Below are 24,141 nucleotides of genomic sequence, written 5' to 3' on the forward strand. Positions count from 1 at the left end.
CATTCGTCCGGCTTTTATAGCCGGCAGCTGTCAGTGAGGACCAATCAGGAACGTCCCTTTTGGCGCCGCGTCTAACCGAACCAATCCGCGCCGTCTTCCTTTGACAGTTCTTGTTTCCGCATGGCTCGGTGTTTTGACAGCCGCGAGCTGTCAGTGGCTGCGCCTGCGCTGTGTGGGGAACTTTGACAGCTGTCAAAGTTCCCGCGTGTTCTCCTGTCAGATTTGTTTCCCCTCACAGTAATAACGGAATAACTGTTTTAACTTATTAATAACGTTGTTTACACCTATATAATACAAGATTGTTTTTATAATGGGACAAGGCTGAATTTAAAGATGATCACATCCATTTCTGTGTTTCCGGAATGGTAGGAAGGCATCTTCCTGCCACAGTTTGTGGGACATGTGAAAGGGTCTCACGATTAAAAAAAAACCACAATTAAGGTACAATTACAAACATTTTAGAGTCATCTAAATTAGCATCAGTGACATGGTCAGTTTCTCCAGAGACTAAGGAGGGGAAGAGGGACAAAATAGAAGAGGTGGCACAGGAGCTAAACCTGCTAAAGTAGCAATCAGCCCTTTCTAGAAGTTAAAAATGAACAGTTTGTAAATCTTTCTAAGCTATTCTGAGCACCAAACAAACACCTGTTAACTGAGAAGGGTGACAGAAAAAAATGCCCATATTTAGAATTCCACAAGCACAGCCCTATGCAAAGGCATTGACCATTTGGAACTGAGAAGGGCGATGCCTGCCTCCCAGGGCTTAATTCTTGTCTGCAACAGAGAACCTAATCTATCTGATTCTTGTCTGAGAATGTACTGCTAAATAAGCACATACGCACATGAATAAGCTTCTGGAAAACTGAGATGCACTGCCATGCTCAGGTATGAAGCCTGTCACATTCTAAGCAACTGCTTCAATTTGTTTTCAAAAGCATTGCCACAAAATTCTCACTTTCCAAATAGAGATGCATGTTATTGCAATGGAAAGAATCTGCAAGCCCCAGCGAACCCTAGGCTGTCTGTCAGACAATTTAGCAGGAAAGGTAAGATCAAGCAAAGCCGGGACCTGTCCATTTCCTGGTTGCTTACATCACTCAGCTGCTTGGTATTAATCTGTGCTTGTAGCAAAACTGGAGAATCCAACACTGAAGTAAACTTGATCTGGTCAGGATGCTTTTTGTAGGCAGACTAGGAAAAGAATAAAACAAAACTCAGCAGCGATTACTTTTCAGTAGACATCACATTTATGTTTTTTCTACTTCATGATATGTTTTACAACATTCTGATCTGCTACTATCATCCATGCATCCATTCAGCAAAAATATGGACGGAGAAGGCTGCATTGATATTGGAAGCATTTGCACTATGATGTTTAAATGCAGTTCTTGTACCACCAATGATGCTTCAAATATTTTCACATACCTTTTATTTCATTATTTTAAGAATATCAAGACATAAGCTTGTAAGCCGCCCTGAGTCTTCGGAGAAGGGCGGGATATAAATGGAATTAAAATTAAATTAAATTAAAATAATACACCACTGAGACTCTTTTCTTTTTCATTTCTCAAGCACATGAAAAAGCAACCTCACTAGAACAATGACTTACATCTTTGCACATGTCCAGCTTCTTCATGGCTTCATATTCTTGAGTTATGGTTTGAGGGAAATAGCATTTAGCCTTTTCGTCTTCATAGTCTGCTTTATAGTTTTTCTAGAGGAACCACCAGAAAACAGCATAAAAACCATGAACTGTACAAGAAAGGAAAAAAATAGAGGAAAATAGGTACAATTCATACTCACGTCACTCTTCATGGCTCCAACCTTTATGCAATGGGCTTCATAGGGGTCCTCAAAGGTGCCTATGTACCGGCCCAAGACATTGGCTATGTAAGGCTCTTTGTATTTCACCTGTGGAGAAACGCAATTACATGTTGTAGCAAAGCAAGCAAGACTATGGAGCAGAAGCAAAGGAGAAATGTCCACCACACTTACCCCACTGAAGTTCTTAAGAGTGTTGTCGACCTGGTACTGTGGAGTCTCACAATAGTTAATGCTTACTCCTTTTGCTTTTTCATATGCTTCCTTATATAATCTCTGCAAGAGTGGGGAAAAAATGGAGAAAGGGTTATAGAAAGCCATGTGGAAGATAACATTCCTTCTGGGTATGCCTTACCCCCACTTAACACAGTTCAGTTTCCTTTCCATCCTGAAAATATGCGTCACAATGTATACCAAAGGATTTCATTCAAATCTACATTATGAATTCATAATTAAAATGGGCACATAAGAACTATCTTCCTGGCTTAATTCCAGGATATAGATTAGCAAAGGTTTTCTCTCCCGGAGTAGCAAGGCAGGTGTTTATGGGAAATCCAAATCAGTTTATAAATGAAATGGTCAGTATACTTCATATCAATTAATAATGGCTATTAATAATGTCCCATGTAAAAACAGCTTTCTGATATGGATATTCTATTTACGGTAGTTCAGAATTCCCCAACCTTTCCAGGTTGGCAGCCTGGAGCGGGAGGAAGGGGGGAAAGAGGGGATAATTTTGGGGGAGGGGCAGGCGCATGTGTGTGTGTGTGTGCATGCGTTGTTACATATTATATGTTACATGTTATGAATATATCACAAATATGATATAAGTTATGAATATAGGGGACCTGTAATACAACCATAGTTAGCCTTTTCATGAACTCACTGGGTAACTCACATTGCTGGAACCTGTATACTACTGATAAGGAAAGATTCTGAGTGCCTGTATGCATGATTTATTATTGGTGATACCAGGTAGAACATTAGTGGATATAAAGAGTGTAGTGGATTGCACTTTTCATGGAGTCTTGGAATAGAAAGTAAAAATGTAAAGTTCCTGACATGACTGGGGCAAGTTGTACCATACACATGGATTCTGAGTAAACTAGTTGGGTATAAAGAGAAGACTGGAATGAACCCACCCCCCAAAGTTTGACATGACTCTTGTTGGAGCAGGAGATGCTCTAAGTCTGCTTCCCAGCCCAGTCTAACATAGTTTGAACACCTGTGTTGAGAGTATATGTGAGTATTGTGTAAATGAGTAGCTTAGTTGAGAAGCAATACTTACAGCAACTTGACTAGCCTTGTTGGGCACAGTTAGTTGAGTAGCCTTGTTGGACATAGTAACCTGAATAGCCTTGTTGGGCATAGCTTATTGTAGTAAGATAACTTTGAAATTAGACAAGTATATGTACAAATATAAAGGAACTAATTAAGTTTAATTGCACACTTGTCTTACAAGAATAAAAGAATTATTGGAAAACTTCACTTTGAGTGGCTTGAACTCAATTTTATGACAGTGTGCTAGCACCCATGATGTCTGTGGTGACACTCGCACAAGTGGGGTCACAAGCACCTGCAACGAGGCTTGTGTGAGTGGGACGGCAGGCACCAGCAGGTCACTTACGCCGCCCAGTTCATTCGTGATCTAACATATTGATGTTCATGATTATTTTAGTTGAAACATTTTTTCATTAGGCAGCTGACTACTTAACTTGACTCCAAATAAATTAGGATAATTAGGCATTATATAAATACAGTATACATTATTAAACTTGAAAGTTCTCGAATTTGATAGTCATAAAAATATTAACAAAATACTCCAGGTGCGTATGGAATGTTTATTCTTTACTGGGCTACTGTTATGCAGATTATAATTTCAAAAAATGAGTTGAGAATTTTTATTTCACTACTAATTTTTCTTGCTTTTATAGCTCTAGAATACAGGGAGCAAAAAAGGGGGGGTTGTACTACATCACGCAAAGATTCTAACATGCCACACACTCCATTTTCACTCTACTGTATTTTGGGTTTACTTACGTCATTTTGCATTTTGCCCACTTTCAGAGAATGTAAGATCTTGGGATCATCCTGGACGCTCAAGGCGCCAATAAGCTTCCCTTTGCCCTTCTCATAGCCTTTCTTGTACTCAACCTACAGGGGGATATTGGAATAAAATATTTTTATAGGCTACCAACTTTGCATGCAAATTGAAAGCTAAGTGTTACTCCTCTGTGCCATACTTACATCGCTCGCAATTTTTTGTTTTGCTTTAGCAGCCAGAATTGGGATAGCATCCATTTTGATATCAAACTTCTTTGCTTTCGATTGATCCCAGTCATACTTGTACCAATTCTAACCAAGAGAGAAGAGGAAAATAAAGTGGGTCAACTTGAACTGGGAATCAGGAGGATCAGCCTCAAAATACATACACTGGTGGCAGAAGATGCTTTTATCTATAACCATACCTCAGGTTGATTGACAACATGAAAGTATTCTTCAAGTTAAGAGCAAAAATTTCTAACCAACTGAAATATGAATTCTAATGTTTCCCTAAGCTACCATAAAGTACTACTAAAAATATTATCACTTTTTTAATATTTGAAACTTGTTAAAAAAGCCTCTTATGAGATGAACAGTATACAATATGCAAATACGTGATGTAACCAATCTATCCTCTTCAGTACCTAAAGGCAGAATGCATTCACCTAATCAAGTTCTTTATCGTCATCTGATCCTTGCCTGGATACCAAGCTGTGATGTATCACATAATTGGAGTTATGTCTGCTCAGTCGCACACCCTCCCATAATATTCTCAACAACAGCTTTTAGATCTACTTTTCCAGGTTGTGTTAAGTATGCAGAACTTGATTAGCCTCTTTCCCTAGCATTCCTGCTACCTTTTTCCTGACCCATACAGTCTTTTCCAAATATTTGTTTTCTTTCTCACCTTTCTTCTTGTGTCATAATTTTGACATGCTTCATTCTTCCTCCCCAATATGTTCTGAACTCTTTTCTCTTTTGTTCTCAAATTAAGTTAATTCTCTTTTTTTATTTTAATGCCCTTGCTCATACTGACTATGGATTATGAAAGATGCCCTGGGGTCTTCGGAAGGCATCCATCTAGTCTTACACCCTGCTTACCTGCCTGAGATCACACTGCTATGTGTTTGATTCATGCCCTATTGTCCTAGTAGTAATAGAAATGTTTAATATTTCATGCAATTAAGTCAAAACTCTAATTGCAAAACTATCATTTGCAAGTCTTATACTTACATCACTGATGTTATAAGCATTGACTCTGGATTGGAGAAACAAAGGAGCATCTGGAGGTATGGAACATTTGAACTTTTCAGCCTCATGTTTGGCTTTGTAATTCATCTGAAATATAGAATGAACACATAGTGGTATATAAATTACTAACACACACTGCCCTTTCCTATGGGATGAACTCCTTCTCCTAGAGACCAACTGTGGCTAACAGACTTTTTTCTAACCCCGTTAACTGAAAGGCAGAATGAGTTAATGAGGACTTAAAGAGCAAACTGTGTGGGGACTGTTACAAAAATTTCACGCAAACACACTGTTCATAAGACAGGTAGATAGTTTCTCAACACCGTGCCACACATGTATCTAGTGTCAGCAGCACACTTCCGCTACGGTAGTATCCGCACTGCAGAGGAAAAGAGCTTCATGGCACCATCAAATGAAGAACGTCTTTGGCTTTCAGCAGGCCGGCAATCAAAAATGATCACTTTCATTTCGTACAATCTGAATCTAGTTAAGCATCAACCAGCAGCTCCTGACAATTCCTGGCAATCACTTAACATTATTGCAATGTTAAGTACCTGCGAGTCCCAAATAATGCTATGCTGTTTGCCAGACAAGTTAGCAGAAAATAAAAAGACCATGCAAAGCCTTACGTCACTCAGCTGCTTCGTATTAATCTGTGCTTGTCGCAAAACCAGAGAATCCGGCACTGAAGTAAACTTGATCTGGTCAGGATGTTTTTTGTAGGCAGACTAGGGAGAAAATGTTTTTTTAAAAAAAATTCAGTGGCAATTAGTTTTTGGTAGACATCAAGTTTATGCTTTGATCATTCATGATACGTTTTATGAAGATCCATTGTGTTATCATTGTTCATCCATCCATTCAGCAAAAGTACAGTTGGAGAAGCCAGCACTTATTTTGACAGTATTTGCTGTATGATATTTGAATTCAGTTCTTGTACCACCAACAACACTTCACATATTTTCAGATCATGTAATATCTTTTCTTTTATTTATTGGTTTAAGAATTTTATGAAATAATATACCACTGAGACACTTTTCTTTTTCAGTTTTGAAGCACGTAAAAAAAATATGACCTCACTAGTGCAATAACTTACATCTTTGCACACGTCCAGCTTCTTCATGGCTTCATATTCTTGAGTTATGGTTTGAGGGAAATAGCATTTAGCCTTTTCATCTTCATAGTCTGCTTTATAGTTTTTCTAGAGAAAACACCAGAGTTCAATAAGCACCAGGAACTGAACAAGAAAGGGGGGAAAAGAGGCAAATAGGTACAATTCATACTCACGTCGCTCTTCATGGCTCCAACCTTTATGCAATGGGCTTCATAAGGGTCCTCAAAGGTGCCTATGTACCGGCCCAAGACATTGGCTATGTAAGGCTCTTTGTATTTCACCTGTGGAGTGACACAATTACATGTTGTAGCAAAGCAAGCAAGACTAGGTCTGGAGCAGAAGCAAAGGAGAAATCTCCACCACACTTACCCCACTGAAGTTCTTAAGAGTGTTGTCGACCTGGTACTGTGGAGTCTCACAATAGTTAATGCTTACTCCTTTTGCTTTTTCGTACGGTTCCTTATATAATCTCTGCAAGAGTGGAAAAGTAGAAGCAATCATGCAACAGGGGTTTAGAAAATATTTCTTATAGCATGATGTTGTCTCCCATTTAGAAAGTTTTGCTATTGAACTGTTGGTTATCCTGAGAAATAATATATTTGTTTGAAATTAAATATAGAGCAAAGATTGTAATATATATTTTTTTAAAAAAAACGTTTAGGACTTGTTATTCCATACTCCATTGTCTCCTTGCTTGTAAGCTCCTGGAACCCAAGGAGAATGTTGTATGCCTCCCACACTTCCTGTTTTCACAATTTTATTCATTGGGGTTACTTACATCACTTTGCAGCTTGCCTACTTTCAGAGAGTGCATGATCCTAGGATCATCCTCAACGCTCAAGGCTCCAACAAGCTTCCCTTTGCTCTTTTCATAGCCCTTCTTGTACTCAACCTACATGTGAAAAGAGAATAACATAGTTTCATATGCTATAAATTTGTATAAAAATGGAAAGCCAAGAATTGCCTTTTTAAAATTCTGTGTAACACTTACATCACTCGCAATTTTTTGTTTCGCTTTGGCAGCCAGAATTGGGATGGCATCCATTTTGATATCAAACTTCTTTGCTTTGGATTGATCCCAGTCATACTTGTACCAATTCTAACCAAATGAGCATGATAAGAAAACAGAAGGGAAGTGTGACATGAAGAATCAATGCAGCCATTTATTGCGGGAAATATATAAAATCACAACAATCTGGCACATTCAGATCAGTAACAACCTGATGGGTCGAAATCTGTTACTCTAAGAATAAGAAATACTGGATTCATCTCTGTGTTGATTTCATGAAATGACTAGATCCTTCTTGGTTTTTTAGAGAGCATATATTAATTCATGGCTCAGTGGGTTAGGACGCTGAGCTTGTCGATCAGAAGGTCAGCAGTTTGGCGGGTCAAATCCCGAGTGCCGCGTAACAGAGTGAGCGCCTGTTACTCGTCCCAGCTTCTGCCAACCTAGCAGTTTGAAAGCACGTAAAAAATGCAAGCAGAAAAATAGGGACCACTACGGTGGGAAGGTAACAGTGTTCTGTGCGCCTTTGGCGTCTAGTCATGCCAGCCACATGACCACGGAGACGTCCTCGGACAAGTGCTGGCTCTTCGGCTTTGAAACGGAGATGAGCACCGGCCCCTAGAGTTGGAAACGACTAGCACGCACGTGCGGGGGAACCTTTACCTTTACCTTTATATATTAATTCAGTGGTAGTTGTATCCAAAATTTCATTCCATTAACAGTGTTGAGTTATCCACACACTGTTCTTCTTGTTTCTTATCCATTGGTACACATTTCTCTTTATCTCTTTCCTTTGTTTCATGCTATACTATTTCCTTTCTTTCTTTCTACTGAATCTTTTGTTTGAGTCATTCCACCTTTCAGTCACTTCCCCACTCAGCCTTTTCTTAAGCAGCACGCCTCCACTCCTTTTGCCTGCTTCTCTCTCTTTCCCATTAAGTCATTTAATTTTTCCCCTTTTAGGGATTTCTTCTGTTCCTTACTGTCTTATAATAATTCTCCCTAAGATGCCATCCAGATGCAGGGTATCTAGTGCACATAAAGTCAAAGATATTGCCCAGGTATGCCACCATCCTTCCTTAGGGGATTTTTCATGGTAAATAAAAAAAGAAACAAGCAGTGGGGTTAGGAAGGGGGAACTACAACAATGATAAATAGAAGATGAAAACCTCTGCTCATCCATTGAATTCTGCCAATAGGGGAGAGTAGCTACGCCACAGTAACCACATCTGGAAGTACCCATTGTTACTTCCTCTTGCTTTCAATTTTTAAAAAGTTATTTCTCTAATAAACACTAGATTTGTGTCCTTCCCTTTCTCCCATGCTTTTGGGCTTTCTTCATTTACATTTGCCTCCTTTAGAATATAGGTAGTCTAAACCATCTATCTATCTGTCTGTCTGTCTGTCTGTCTGTCTGTCTGTCTGTCTGTCTGTCTATCTGTCTATCTACTGTATATCTATATCTCTACTTCTTTATCTCTAGCTAGCTAGCTACATCTACTTCTATCTGTATCATCTATCTATCTATCTATCTATCTATCTATCTATCTATCTATCTATCATCTATTGGCTTTTACCTTATTGATATTATAGTCATTAACATAGTAGCAATATTATTATTAATTATGAAATTGAACACAAGAACAGTTGTCCATAATACATACATCACTGATATTATAAGCATTGACTCTGGACTGGAGAAGGAAAGGAGTATCTGGAGGTATGGAGCATCTGGATTTTTCTGCCTCATGTTTGGCTTTGTAATTCATCTGAAATGCAGAATAAGCAATGTCATAAAATGGGATAATGCAGAAAAACTTGAATTACAACAGTACCATTCATTGCTAACATTTACATCTGAACAAGACAACGGATTCAAATGTTTCAGTTCAAATATTTCAAAAGCAAACCATAGTTAACCATTTGGTTCAACAACATAAGGATGTGCATCTATAGAATGGATCAGTATAAATCATCTGGAATGACATATGCCTTGCATCCAGACAAAACAGTTTGCTTGCTTTCCTATGATGCAGCTTCCTCATTAAGAATGGTAAGAGATTGATAAAACTTTCAGGGTATAGAGAAATTTCAGGGTGGTATTTGGGCATGCTATCATTAAGATATGAGACAGTTTAGTGCAATGGTTTAAGGCATCAGGGTAGAAAGCAGGAGACTGTGAGTTCTAATCCTGCCTTAGTCTCAAAGCCAGCTATGACTGTGAGCCAGTCACTCTCTTTCTCTCAACCATAAGAAGGACATAGGCACAAACTACTTCTGAAAATATTGCCAAGAAAACTGGAGGAATTAGTCCAAGCAGTCACCGGGATTCAAAAAAACCTGATTCAAAGGCATATTTATTTGAGCAAGCCGGCCTGGTCTGATGGGGTTGGTGTTGGGTTTTAATATGGTTTTAACTATTGTATATATCGGGCATAAATCATTTAATTGTTTTTAACTTTTGTACTTTGTTTTTTAATGTTTATTGCCCTGTACACCGCCCTGAGTCCTTCGGGAGAAGGGCGGTATAAAAATTTAATAAATATAAAATATAAATACATAACAATAACCACCCAATCATTAAGACTGTTTGCTGGAATCAAACGCATGACACCCCCTTTACTTTGATATCTTATCTGTGTGAGATTTAGCTTACTTTCTGTTCTGTTAATAGAAATCGTATATGCAGATATAATGGGAAGAAGCCAATTTTATTCCCCTAGTGGTCTCATCACTCCCTCTCAAAATCAGAGGAGAAGGAAGAAAAAGAAACTCCGGTTTTACTGCTAGAAATCTGGCTCCACCTTTCAGTTTACTATACTGTAATTGGTAAACATAGTAATACAATGTCTGTAAAAGCGGGCTTTTGTGCTTTAAGGGTTTTTTTTACCATAGGACTTAAAACATGAAAGTAAACAACCGCCATATTGAAAAAATATGCCTGGATAAGTGGAGAGAGAGATTCTTCCTAGACCTAACTCCATCAATTTCTTCCTATATCCTTCTCCACAATATCAGATTCCTAAAATGACGTAGTCCCAAAACCTCTGTTGGAAACTAACTGTTGCTTATTCAATAGGCAATAATCTACTATATCATGCTTAAATCAATAGAATATATATGTTTTTCTTGGTCAGCTGTGAGTTTTTCATTTGCCCTTTCATTTTTTTTTTAAATCCCATTTATATCCAGCCCTTCTACAAAGACTCAGGGCGGCTTACAATCTAAGCACAAATCAATGTGCTTAGCAATAGCCTTCATTCTATGTATATGCCTGCTTGTTAGGGCTTTCGCCCCCCCCCCAAGGTGGCATTATTACAAAGTCAGCTTAATTGCCCCCAACAATCTGGGTCCTCATTTTACCTACCTCGGAAGGATGGAAGGCTGAGTCAACCTTGAGCCTGGTGGGATGCGAACCTGCACTAATTGCAGGCAGCTGGTGTTACTTAAGGAGGATTAGCCCACTGCTCCACCAAGGCCCATTTTCATGTAAGCACAGTGATATCTTTCATTGTTAAATATGCACCATTATGACTGGAAACATTTTATCACACAAAGCTTCCTGAAGTATGAAACCAGACAGGAACTCATTCTTTAACTTGCAGGCTACTTACATCGCTTAACTGCTTGGTATTAATCCGTGCTTGTACCAAAACAGGAGAATCCACCGCCTGAGTGAACTTAATCTGATCTGGAGGCTTCTTATAGACAACCTGGGTGAAGTGAAAGCAAAGCATAATGAACATTCAGGCTGCAGTACTGTGGTCTTCATGGTATGTTTTGTATCTGGAATGATAGCAGATTTTAATACAGTATATCTGTTGCATCTAGAATACATTCTCTCAACACACATTAAGATTAATCAAGGGCAGAAATAACAGTGGGGGGAAATCAGTGCTCTTTGTCTTGGGACTACTTCTGAATCCCTTTCATTGTCCAGGCTGATAACGACTGCCAAACCAGAAGCTAGCCATAGGTTTGCTAGCCAGATGTTTATAATTCTGGCATAACTAGGTATGTCATGTACAAATGCCCCACTTCTGGCTATAATTAAGGCATCTTACCTTTTTTGCAAACTCAGCCATGGCTTTTGGCAGTGGTTTGCTCTCCAAGCTCGTGTCAATTTGGTTTCTGATCGTTTTGTTACCAGACTAGATATTTTATTTATTTTAATTCCATTTATATCCCGCCCTTCTCCGAAGACTCAGGGCGGCTTACAAGCTTAGCAGTAGCCTTCATTCTATGTATATGCCTGCTTATTAGGGCTTTCACACACACCCTAAGCGGCATTATTACAAAGTCAGCTTAATTGCCCCCAACAATCTGGGTCCTCATTTTACCTACCTCTGAAGGATGGAAGGCTGAGTCAACCTTGAGCCTGGTGGGATGCGAACCTGCACTAATTGCAGGCAGCTGGTGTTACTTAAGGAGGCATTAGCCCACTGCTCCACCAAGGCTCTATCATCATCAGCCATGGCTTATTTTGCAGGGTACAATGAGCTCTACCTTGGTAAGGCTAAGGCTATTGTGCAAATAGAAATATGCTATAAATACAGTAGCACGAGCTAAATTGAAATGTATTACAAGTCGTCCTCAACTTACAACGGTTCACTTAGTGACTGTTCAAAGTTGCAGTGGCACTGAAAAAAGTGACATGACCACTTGTCACACTTAACAACCTTTGTAGCATCCCCGTGATCATGTGATCAAAATTCAAATCCTTGGCAGCTGGTTCATATTTGTGACAGTTCCTGTGTCACCTTTTGCAACCTTCTGACAAGCAAAATCGATGGGGAAGCCAGATTCACTTAACAATCATGTTAGTAACTTATCAACTGCAGAGATTCACTTAACAAATGTTGCTATAAAGGTCATAAAATAGGGCAAAATCCACTTAACAAATCTCTTACTTAACAACAGAAATTTTGGGCTCAATTGTAGTCCTAAATCAAGGACTACCTGTATTTCCTGCAATTCTGAAAAGCTTTCAGCCTATTATAGTCATGGAAAGATCAAAAGATATGAGATGCTCAGTTAAGGAGGTGTTGAATAGCTTATTTACTATTCAGTAATGTGAACTATTCTTGATCCAGCCCATACATATTGTCACTTATGTGAGTGAGTGAGTGAGTGAGTGAGTGAGTGAGTGAGTGAGTGCGCACAGTATTAAAGATACAAGTTATTATTTCCATCACCATGTCCAATTCTACAGAAAGTAAACTGAATTTATATAAGGTTTTGCTTGAGAAATTATGTGATCCAAACACATGTTAACCACTAGATGTCATGAGCTTCCTGTAAATTAATGTGATGATGTAAGATGTTAGAATGATGCCACTCAAGGACAAACTACACATTACATGCAAATGATTTTTTTTTTAATTGATACAAAGGAACCTCTGCAGGTTGCAGTTTTCAGCTAAAATCAAGCAGGAAGCATAGGCGATAAAGAGTTTGATTCAATGGCTTTTTCTCATTTCTCTCCTTTATTAAAAATCCCAGTTCTTCAGTATGCCTGTTGGAATAATGGGACTCAGTGGTGTGATCCTAAGTCAACATAGACCAAGACTCTTAAATAGAAAGCAGAAGATAGCTTTTTTCCACTTCTGTGAAACATTAAAAAACACGACTCAACCAGTAGTCAGATTTACAGTAAGGGGTCCTTGGTGCTCTCTGAGCTTGCTTGCTTTCTGGCAGATGTTTCATTACCCAAACTAGTGCTAGCCCTGCTGATGTTACCTAGTTTGGATAATGAAATGTCTTCCAGAAAACACCAGAGCACCAGGGGCCCCCTCATTTCAACCCTGAGCTACAAATAGTCAGATTTATGTCTGTGTTTTCTTATGTGGGTGCAGTATTTGTCTATCTTCAAAACTCATTTTGTAATGTGGGCATTCAAATTGCTTTAAACAAGTTTCAAAAGGCACGCTTCCCCCCCCCCCCACACACACACAGACAGACACAATCTGAGGTTCTGAGCCATACACAAATACAAGATTTCACGGTAGCTCTTACGTCTTTGCACTTGTCCAGCTTCTTCTGGACTTCATATTCTTGAGTCAAGGTCTGGGGGAAGTAGCAGTTAGCCTTTTCCTCTTCGTAGTCGGCTTTGTAGTTTTTCTAGAGAAACAATAAGGGATCAGTAACCGCAACAAATCAGCAAAGCCAGATTGGGGAGATAGAACTCATACTCACGTTGCTCGTCATAGCGCCAACCTTCATGCAATGTATCTGATAGGGGTCCTCATAGGTGCCTATGTACCGGCCCAAGACATTGGCTATGTAAGGCTCTTTGTATTTGACCTGGAAAAAGAATGCCACCAGTTTTTTTACAAGAAACTGCACAACTCTCTCTGGAACACATTAAAGAACTACTTCTATCACACTTACATCACTAAAGTCTTTGAGGACATTGTCGATTTTGTACTTTGGAGTCTCACAGTAGTTAATGCTTTTCGCTTTGGCTTTCTCGTAGGCTTCCTTATATAATCTCTGCCAGGAAAAAAAAGAAAGAAAAAAGAATATAAAGTAGTATAGAAGTATTAACGTAAGGGGAATCCAGAAAAAAAAAACCTCTTCTGCTGCTGCTGTTGATGCCATCAAACCTGTGTTGTCTTCAAAAAAATGAAGCAAGCTGGTCTAGAATGAAAATCTTTATTGTTCATTACTTATCTTATCCAGGTTATGAACACTCTGAAAGCAAAGCCTTTCTGGATCAAAAGAGAGAACCAGCATCCTCTTTTCTACAAGGGTAGACAAGACTTCTGTACAGTTGCATCTTCTAATCAAAGGAAAACCTCTTCTTCCATATGTCTCCTCCCCCCCCCCAACTTTATTTTGTTTTTAACTCAGAGCTGCAATGCATCTGAACCCGACATAACATCAGAATGGCATAAGCCAGGGGTGTCAAACTGCCGGTCAAACCGCGCCCACCCCATTGCCAGCAATGGGGAAAAAGTTCCGATACGTCGCGCGACGTCACGTGATGTCGCGAGTTTGACATGTCTGGTGTAAGCTCTGAGATTTCTTTTTTTATTCCATCACCTAAACTTTGCAAGGCTCTTTACTACTCTTCTTTTTTTAAAAAAAATTGTTATAAAAATAATACAACACAAAAGGAAGAAAAGAGAAAAAAATAAGATGAAACACAGGTAGTCCTTGACTTACAGCAGTTTAGTTAGTGACTGTTTGAAGTTTACAATGGCACTGGAAAAAGTGAGCTACGACCGTTTTTCACACTTACAACTGTTGCAGCATCCTCATGGTCACGTTATTAAAATTAGGATGCTTGGCAACTGGTTCGTATTTATGACAGTTGCCGTGTCCGGGGGGGCCATGTGATCACCTTTTGTGACCTTCTGGCAAGCAAAGTCAATGGGGAAGTTATATTCACTTAACAACCGTGTTACTAACTTAACAGCTGCAGTGATTCACTTAGCAACTGTTGCAAGATAGGTTGAAAAATGCAGCGAAACTCACTTAACAAATTTCTCACTTAGCAACAGAACCTTTGGGTTCAGTTGCGGCAATAGGTGGAGGACTAAGTGTACAAGAATAATTACTAAATATAGACTTTTAAAAATACAGTGAAAAAGCTTTCTAGGAACACATCCTCTAATTTTTGTCCCCAACCACTAACCAGTTTAAATACTTGAACAATACGATTGTTATTTGGTTACTGTTTAAGTCCCAGAAACCAGATTCCCAATGTATAAATTTGCCTTGTGTAAGGCAAATTTGTGTATGGTGTTGTAACTTGTATACACATCCTGCTTAAATTTGGTTGGCTCTTGCATTGTTAGAAGGCCAGCATTATATCCCTGTGTAGTCTTCAAATTACTATCATCCCTGGATACAGGTGCCTGCTAATTAAGGGGGGATATGGAATCTGTAGTTTGATACCTAAAATATAGATAATTTTAAAAATAAATTCCCCAAACACCTCTTCCTAAAATCTAAGGTTAAAAAACAACAACAGAGCAGCCTGAGACACATTCGCTTTACGCCGTCTCAAAGTCACACATGCTGCGAAGCAAAATGTAATCCCTTCTTCACTTACTGACTTGGCTGATGATATACCTGGGGAAGTGAGACACTTTGAAAGAAGATTTACAACATGGATGCAACGAAGGAGAAAGCTTTATATGAAGTCTACCTGTGCAGCCATTGTCCAAAATTAGAAGATGCACAGAACTGGTAGCTCTTACAACACAAATGGAATAGAGAGCAAGATATTTTTCATAGATATTACACTTTGGGATCCTGTGGTAAGCACCATGTGTTTGAAGTAAACAAACTATAAGCTTACTATCCTCAAACAAGATCATGTATCTTGTCCTCCAGTGATAGCAACTGAAAAAATATGAAAAAAGGAACATTCTACTCAAAGGATGTTTTATAGTCTACGCTGATCTAACCAATTTGCCATTTACATTTTGCATTCTCATAACAAGAGAAGGGGTTACCCAACAAATCTATTACAGTAGTAGAGAAGCCTAATTTTAAATAACAAATAATGATGAATTGTTGAAACTCTGTTTTGTCAAATCCATCCCCTGGAAAACAAATTGCATACTTACATCGTTTACATTATTTGCAACAGCTTTTAGATGCCTGAGCATCGGATTCTCAGTTGCTGGAAGCACATTATAATCTGCTGAACCTTTGGCTTTTTCATAATCTTCCTTGTATTTCACCTAGAAGAATTAAAGGAAAAGATTTTAATGTTTTCCAATTTTACAATAAGATTTTGGTGTACCTTGGGAACCTTTTTATTTGGGCTTTTAGTGCAAAGATTTTTTTAAAAAAACATTGGAAACATTCATGTACTATTCTAAATCAAACACATTTCAGGCTCTTAATAGATGCCATCTCGTCAATTAGGAAAACAGGTTCAACTGGAAAATGCTATTTGTACCTCGTACTTGGCAATTGTTCCATAGTCAAAAAAAGCCATTGCTGATAAGCTGTTGAAATATAACTGGAATGTATTGTGCTTTCGAGGGTTAAAGAAAGTACCTTTTTTGTTAGCAAAATTCCTTTTCGACTTCTATTATCTCTTCTGCTAACCTTGTATTACTAAATCTGAGAAAGACAGTAATGCACTCAAAAATGAAGTGAAGGACATTGTGTTCTCAGAAAGCTTGGATCCAAGTCTATTTGTTAGCACAGTTTTATACTATTGGGGGACACGCACAAACACACACACACACACACACACACACACACACCAGCAGAAAAGAGGAAGACAATTTTCATCATTTTCTATATGGCCTCTTTTGCCTCCTAGAAAAGTAGGGTTGTCATTAAGGTGGAAAACAGAATGAAAGTTCTCTCTTCCACCAACAAAAGTTTCCACTGGATCACCAACATAAGGAACAAAGGAATTCAGTTTATGCAGAACTCCCTTGTTAAGCTAACATTTTCTTGAACAATGCCGAAACCTAATAGATGCACCCAGGTCTCACTTAATGGTGCTACACATTAAACTTTCCTTGACCACCATAGCGAGATGAGGCTGCACAATATATATGGAACACCAGCCATATAAATGAGCAGAATATTCCATCAGAGCGGGTCAAAAAGAGTACAATTCCAGCTGTGACCATATGAACAAAGACCCATGTGTTAATGTACATGTGTTAATGTCACAAGCACACACAGGGGCTTTGTTCAGGGCCATCTTCACTTCTTGACCCCTCCGACAGACATTGCTATCTATGATACATTTTCAATTTACACAGAAATGCCTTCAATCCAACTCAGCTGAACCAGCCCTGTTTTGGATGGGATTTTCCTTGCATGTAAAATCAAATGATCAGAAGATTCTAAGCACATTATGAGTCGCAACATCGCCTGGTGGCTGTGGGATTCAGAGACCAGTCATCGCAGGGTGTCCAAAATGTCTGGCTGCCTACGCAGAGTTTATTGTCTTTATACAGATTAACAAGCAGATTAACAAGCTCTTTGAGCTCACGGGCCCAGGCTGAGGAGAAATTTTTAATTGGAGTTTGAAGTGTACAGGGTCAATTTAATATTTTTTAATTTGGTTTTTTAACTTTTGTATGGTGGATTTTTTAATTCCCTGTAAACCGCCCTGAGTCCTCAGGGAAAGGGCGGTATATAAATGTAACTAAATAAATAAATAAATAATGCACAGCAAAAGCATTGTTTATTGGTGTACTCCCTAGTCAATCTTAGAGAACATCTGAACATCCCAGCCAGGGCAGAGTCTCTCTTATCTAGCTGGTTCTTGGCAGTCCTTGGCAGTGCTAATTGGAATGAGCTCATAGACATGCGGATAACAGGATACTAAGGCAGGCAGTTTTCTGCGCATGCTCCCTTCATATCCTTGACCTCCATCTCTACAGCCTCTGCAATGGGCTCAATTTAAACACATAGCTATAGCTAGACCTATTCCCATACCTTACTGGCAGCAACTCCAGCACACTTATTAACTGCATACTCTGGTGTTTCTGTCTGCATGAAGTAGATTTGGTCTTTCTTAGATTCCCACTCCTCCTGATATTTTCTCTGCAAACAACAGAAAGTGCAAGAATGTACAGCTCAAAATTGGAATTTTATTAGAAAGTCAAGCAGTCAGTATAAAATAGGGGAAGAGAGAGAGGGAGAAAAAAAAGCAAACACAAAATGGCACTTGGTTATTCCTTCTTACCTGGCTCAAGTTGTCAGAGTTCATTTTGGCAACTGCAACATCATAGCATGGTGTTTGGCTCCATTTGCCCTTCTTCTTTTTATAGTCTTCATGATAGTTGTGCTATAACAAACAAGATATAAATATTGGGCTTTAGATAAACTACTTAAGAAAGAGAAATATATTAAATTGGATTTGCTTTCCAGCTGAAAGTAAACTATTTATTGCACTTTAGTTTTTAGACTCTTCTGTTTTAAAAATGTTTGAATAAAAAGTAATTGCTCTATAACTTTCAAAACCATTCTCAGAAGAACAGAACAGAACAGAACAGAACAGAACAGAACAGAATAGAATGTTGTGGTGGCCTAGAGATGAAGACATTTGCTCCCACTCAGAAGGTTGAGAATTCAATCCTAGGTAGTAGCAGATATTTCTCTCCTGGGGAACAAAAAGAAATATCCACTGTGAACTCTGTATGGTGTCAGGGAGGGCATCCAGCCAATCAACGCTTGGCTCCATCCAGTTGCCCTGACTCTATCCTGAATTAAAGAATTACAGGTTCATAAAAATGGAACGGAACAGAACAGAACAGAATAGAATAGAACAACCTTATTTCACCAAGTGTCATTAGACACAAAAGGAATTTGTCTCCAGAGCAGAAGCTCTCAGTGTATCCATTATGGAAAATCTTCCCAGATAAATCAATTTGGTACCTATCTCCTACATGCTTACTGATGTCAAATATAACTAATGCAGGGAAAAAGGTCATATAGCATTCCATTAAAAATATAGCACTGAATTTAGTAAGTTTAAATTTATGATTGGGTAATAAATTATGAATACATTAATAATAAATAAAATCTAAATATATCTAAATATCAAGTTTATGAGTCATGCTTCATGGATCTCATTGTGCTAAATGCCTATTGCTCACCCATCAATTTTAAAAAAAAATCTTATCCGGCATTATTTTACATGGAATGAGAAAAGATAATCTAAAATTAGAAAGGGGAATTTATTTCAGCCTCACTAAAACAAAGTGTCTTTGAAGGCTCTTTCTATAAATGAATTACTCTAGTTCAAACACAAACAAAAATTAGTTACACAAAATGTGCCAGGAAAAATTTCAACAATTAAAAGTACAAGAAATACCTTCACCATACCTAGGCCAAAGTATAAAGGCCACCCCCCCCCCCGCAAAAAAAACACAAGGATGTTGCCCTATTAAACAAATCTAGGATAAGGTATACACAAACGATAACTTGCTAAACCGATTCTATATGTGTAAATTTCCACATGAAGAAAAATATGGAAGAAACAATGCTTAAACCATTGGAGTAGCTGCCATCTTAGAATGGATGGGAAGCAAGAATTAAGAATGCTGAACCTCTGTGCTCAGCCACTAGAAAGGTGGAGCTGTGAAGTAGTTGCCAGAGACAGTAGGCTAAAACCACCATTCTTGGTTTGCCACAATAGAAAGACCTCTTGAACAGTCTGTGGAATCCGGGGCAGCCCCATGCTTGGTATTATCTGGACTACATAGACGTTCTAATAAATGATCCAGTATACTGTAGGTCAGCCCCACTGGGTAGATCAGACCAGCAAATCATAATCATAATAGTAAAGTTGGAAGAGACCTTGGAGGTCATCTAGTCCAACCCCCTGCTCAGGCAGGAAACCCTATACCAGGGGTCTTCAAACTCGGCCCTTTTATGACTCATGGACTTCAGCTCCCAGAATTCCTCAGCCAGTGTGCCTGGCTGAGAAATTCTGGGAGTTGAAGTCCATGAGTCATAAAAGGGCCGAGTTTGAAGACCTCTGCCCTATACCATTTCAGACAGGAAGGAATTGACATCTCAATACTCTAATTGAGATTAGCTATAATAGCAGGGTCTTGCAAGTCTGATTGTGATGTTTCTCCTCCTCCTTCTCCACCACCACCACCACACCACCACCAGTGAATTAGGGAGTTATCTCCTTGAGCTTCATCCAAATGTTATCTTTCTTTTCTGGACTTAAAAAAATAATCAGCTCCTCTTGCTTCTGTAACAGTTCCTGCATTTTCCATTAAGGTCAACTGCCTTACTCCACACAACACAGTAAAATCTCAGCATTGGCCCTCCAGCCAATTCTAACATAAATTTATAAATCACCACAGGACTGCAAGGTTGCAGGCAGGATTGCCTCTTTTTGTAAAGTTTACACACACAGCCTTCAGTTCTTCACTGAAGTCCTGCCACACTTATATTTCAGTGGTGGATCTTAAATCATAGAACAGCTTCCTGATGAATTTAGGTTGGGTCAATTTATTTCTTTGTTGTTGGTTTGTTAAATGCAGGGCTTTTTTTCTCATAGAACGCTCAGAACGGAGTTCCGGCACCTTTTTTGGACGGAACCTTGTAGGGTAGGCAAGGTGGGTTGTATGACATGTGTGAGTCCTGGCACCTTTTTCTTTTACAAAAAAAGCACTGGTTAAATGTATATGCTGCCCATCTCCACGAAAAGGCAACTCGATCCGTGTTATGATTTAAGAGCAGGCTTTAAAATAACTCTAAATTGGATTCTATTGTATTCACAAAATTAAAAGTTACCTAGAGATGGAAAGGAAGTGAGCAAGATATGAAATTTATCAGTCAATCCATAATAAGAAATTTATCAGTCAATCCATAATAAGCAATGGATTGGTTGGCTGATTTTCTTTATGCTAATGCAAGTGGAAAGATAGAATGGGAAAGAGAAGCATTATTGCAAAATGATTGGGATAGCAAGGTGCAAGATTCACCTGTAAAGGGCACTGATTTTTCCCCTCTCCTTGTAAGATATTTTAGAGATCCTTGATGACTGCCCTGCTCTCAGCTCCGGTGAATGTATTATAATGAATTCTGTCACAAAATACTCACATCACTGAGCTGTCGAGTAACTTTCTTGGCAAGCTCCACATCAACTGGGTCAGTCACAGAAGTGTATTTCGATTTCTGCTCATAATGTCCTTTTTTGTAAACAATCTGAAATCATCAGGAAAAAGAAGCCTGGTTATTTTTAAACAAGCATATTTATTCTTGCAACCTGTCTCAATAGGAGTTAATTTTCATGGAAGCAAAATATACCTCTGTTAATTTAGCATAGTTATTTTAGGATTTTATGCCAGGAATAAAACAAGTTAATCAGAGGAAGCAATTGTTTTGTTTGCTTGGCTTTAGGCATGCTAGGTGGTAAAATTTGCTCTTTACCACAACAAAGTAGCCATCTTTATAGAAGTTAATAAATTAAGAGCTAGTGTGGAAAGTTTCTACTGCACCGTTTATTTTAATGCGCCATTTATTTTAATGGCTCTGGTGCTGGTTGGGTTATCAGAGAATAATACTTTCCCAAATTGGAACATTCTTGCCTTCATTCCTTTGAATCAGACTCAGTTCTTAATAACTATAATCTTCTAGTTTTCTTGGCAGCATAGAGAAATGACTTGCTATTGTCTTCATTCCGGTCTTTTCGACTTTTGTCTAACCTACAGTTCAAGTCCTAACCCAGGTCCAACTCTACTAGGCTTTTGAGATCACCCAATGTCAACTAGGTGCTGTCACAGATTTCTTCTCCGTCACCTTCAATGCACTATCCATCCCATTCCAGTGCCTCACTAATTGCTGTGACCTTGCCCGTCCCAAAGGGCAAGACAAATGTGCCTCCTACGGCCTTCTATTTCATCCTTGCAAAAGCCCTTTCAAGATTGTCCAGCTTCTAAACATTGTTCACCCACTAAACATACTGATTCAAATCTAGATTCTTCTAATCCAACATTCTTAACTATTAGCTTTGTCGTGCTTGGGTGCCCTTTCCTACGGAGATTCTCAAACATCCAGGTCGTGGTTGTCCCAAGGGTGCTTTTCCAAAAAGCAGCTTGGACTTTCTTGGTTTTTGTTGAAAACATTTTTGCTTCTTCTTGGATGAGAAGCAAAACGTTTTCCAGGAAAAACCAAGAAAATCCAGTGTCCTTTTGGAAAAGCGTTTCTGAGTGCCCTTTCCCAATTTCCCAGGTCCAGAACCAATGACCAGTCAGGATTTTGGTACTTACATCACTGAGGGCCTTTTGTGCCTTTGCAACTCTCCTAAGTTCAGGACTGTCGTCATAAGGATAGAAGAGGGATTTGTCTGCTTCCCACTCTTCAATGTAAGGTCTCTGAGGGAAAAGTAACCATAAAACTCATTGGACCCAGGCAGGAAAGAAGCACCAGATAAACAGCAAAGGATCACAGATTCTCCTAACCAGAAGTAGACCTACCTTACTGAACAAGGCTGTATTTTTTAAAGCGTGAACAAGCTCAGGAGCGTCAGGAGGAAGCAGGTACTTTTCCTTATTTTCTTCCCAGTTCTGTTTGTATAAAACCTATAAGGACAAAAACAAAAACAAAACATACTGCATTGGTTGCAAGAACTGTAAAGAAGCTTCTCTTTTACGTCCAATTCTTCATAAAGTCTAACCTAGTCAAATTCACTTGCTAGGATGGTTGCCGATCCCCAGTGCTTTTTTTGTAAAAGAAAAAGGTGCCGGAACTCACACACGTCATACAACCCGCCTTGCCTATCCTCCAAGGTTCCATCCAAAAAAGGTGCCGGAACTCCGTTCTGAGCGTTCTATGAGGAAAAAAAGCCCTGCCGATCCCACTCTTTCCTATACTGCTTCTGAACACCTCACTGTTCCTTGATGTCTTTTATACATAACTGCCTGGCCTTGATTCTTCAAAATTATTGTTTAAACACACATAACAAAGTCAAATTTCTACTGTGTTAAGCTGTTCTGTGAACGTATGCAGCCTCGTATTCATCCTAACTGAACAAATAAGAATTTGCTAGAAAGACAGTTTGTCGATCTTTTTTTTTAAAATCATCTCTCTGTGGTTTCCAGTAAACAGATGAGTCATATCTCCAGTGTCCAATCTGATAATCAAGGTTGTTGATTGTGTCCTTGCTTCATTTTGTAGGAAATGCAAGAATGCTTTGGTCACCATAGCTGATTTCACGGTTTAGTGCCAATCCAGAAGGACAGGAAGTGACCATACTGAGACAAAGTATATATTGCTATTTATTCACACAACGCTATGATGCCTTTCTATAGGCATATGGAAGAAAAAAGATGTGAAAAGGCATTCTATCCATTACAAGGGTAGTAAAAATTGTGTTAGTCCTTAAGCAAAGCAGTTGCTAAATGAAGCCACAACTATGCTTATAATCTTATTTCAGCTTTCTTTTGCTTTACAGATCTGCAAAGGTCAGAAAGAGAGGATTGGCTATACAGTTATTTTTTTCATCACTATATCACAACTGCAGTGGTTGCTAAAAGAGACAGTCACTGAACGAGGGCTATCTGTATAACTCACCAGAAATGCATACACTTCTTTTCCATTGGAAAGTTGGATGACAAGTGATACAGCACATATATTGTCGGTATGTATTAGCAGGTTTCTCTCATAATTTATCCAGAAATAAAGTCAACCATTTGAGCTGCATAAGCACCAGCTAGGGTTTTTTTTTGGGGGGGGGGTTCTTTACAAATTTCACTAATTTGTACATTGAAGGATGACTTACCTTGCTGACTTGCTGAGAAACTTTCTTTGCATGCTCAATGTCCCGTGCTTTTCCGTCAAGGTGGCAATCGGTTCTAGCTGCCTCCCCAGCCATGCGATACTTAACCTACAGAAAATACATACAGGCTACAGTATAGAAAACTGTAGTAAATCACTGCTTTGAAGACAGAAAATGGAGCCAAAACAAACTGAAATCAAATTATCGTTTAATTCATGTGATTTCTTCAAGCTTATTTAATATGCATTTAAAAAAGAAAAGCGCACTAGCTTTTGGAAAAGCTCTTGGGGGAGGGGCCATATCCCAGGGTTTGGCGATGACTGGAAGGGTGTTCTTATGCTGAGAGAGAATCCACCCATAAGGCCGGCTGTCAGGTGTGAAGAATCAAGACCACACATTAGTTCTAATCAAGCTAATTTATTGCTCATGCCTATATACAAGAATCCAGTCATCTAACAGTCAACACTAAATTAGTGCTAGATGAGGGCCAGCAGAATTCAAGAGAGGCTGGACTTGGATCACTTGTGGCAACTTAATGACTCCAAACTGGTTCCTCTCTTGACTCTGCCCCCAGTCTCTGCTGCTTCTTCTCCTACACCAGCAGCTTTCATGCCTTCAGTATTTTTCAGATAGTCGAGAACTGTAATTATAACCCACAGGTATGTAGTAAGAAGT

The 24,141-nt window shown here is 38.9% G+C and overlaps 2 protein-coding genes across 2 annotated transcripts in view; both read right to left on the reverse strand.

Annotated features, from left to right (window-relative positions):
• NEB (nebulin) overlaps positions 1–6,426 on the reverse strand; it is a 196,352-nt gene extending 189,926 nt beyond the window's left edge. Inside the window, exons 1-10 of the mRNA XM_083350431.1 lie at positions 6,400–6,426; positions 6,209–6,313; positions 5,745–5,843; positions 5,098–5,202; positions 4,069–4,176; positions 3,862–3,975; positions 1,996–2,097; positions 1,804–1,911; positions 1,610–1,714; positions 1,093–1,191 (exon numbers count right to left, since the gene is read on the reverse strand). Of these exons, the coding sequence (XP_083206557.1) occupies positions 1,093–1,191; positions 1,610–1,714; positions 1,804–1,911; positions 1,996–2,097; positions 3,862–3,975; positions 4,069–4,176; positions 5,098–5,202; positions 5,745–5,843; positions 6,209–6,313; positions 6,400–6,411 (957 nt within the window). The 5' untranslated portion in view covers positions 6,412–6,426. The remainder of the gene's footprint in view (positions 1–1,092; positions 1,192–1,609; positions 1,715–1,803; positions 1,912–1,995; positions 2,098–3,861; positions 3,976–4,068; positions 4,177–5,097; positions 5,203–5,744; positions 5,844–6,208; positions 6,314–6,399) is intronic.
• A 124-nt stretch (positions 6,427–6,550) lies between these two features.
• Positions 6,551–24,141, reverse strand: part of LOC310632508 (nebulin-like) — a gene marked incomplete at its 3' end in the record, with an annotated part of 30,204 nt that continues 12,613 nt past the window's right edge. Inside the window, exons 7-21 of the mRNA XM_083349738.1 lie at positions 23,470–23,574; positions 22,166–22,270; positions 21,959–22,063; positions 20,790–20,894; positions 17,911–18,012; positions 17,661–17,768; positions 15,815–15,931; positions 13,626–13,727; positions 13,431–13,538; positions 13,251–13,355; positions 10,850–10,948; positions 8,900–9,004; positions 7,218–7,325; positions 7,005–7,118; positions 6,551–6,697 (exon numbers count right to left, since the gene is read on the reverse strand). Of these exons, the coding sequence (XP_083205864.1) occupies positions 6,551–6,697; positions 7,005–7,118; positions 7,218–7,325; positions 8,900–9,004; positions 10,850–10,948; positions 13,251–13,355; positions 13,431–13,538; positions 13,626–13,727; positions 15,815–15,931; positions 17,661–17,768; positions 17,911–18,012; positions 20,790–20,894; positions 21,959–22,063; positions 22,166–22,270; positions 23,470–23,574 (1,635 nt within the window). The remainder of the gene's footprint in view (positions 6,698–7,004; positions 7,119–7,217; positions 7,326–8,899; positions 9,005–10,849; positions 10,949–13,250; positions 13,356–13,430; positions 13,539–13,625; positions 13,728–15,814; positions 15,932–17,660; positions 17,769–17,910; positions 18,013–20,789; positions 20,895–21,958; positions 22,064–22,165; positions 22,271–23,469; positions 23,575–24,141) is intronic.

This window comes from Vipera ursinii (genome assembly GCF_947247035.1).
Source record: "Vipera ursinii genome assembly, chromosome: 1".
NCBI lineage: Eukaryota > Metazoa > Chordata > Lepidosauria > Squamata > Viperidae > Vipera > Vipera ursinii.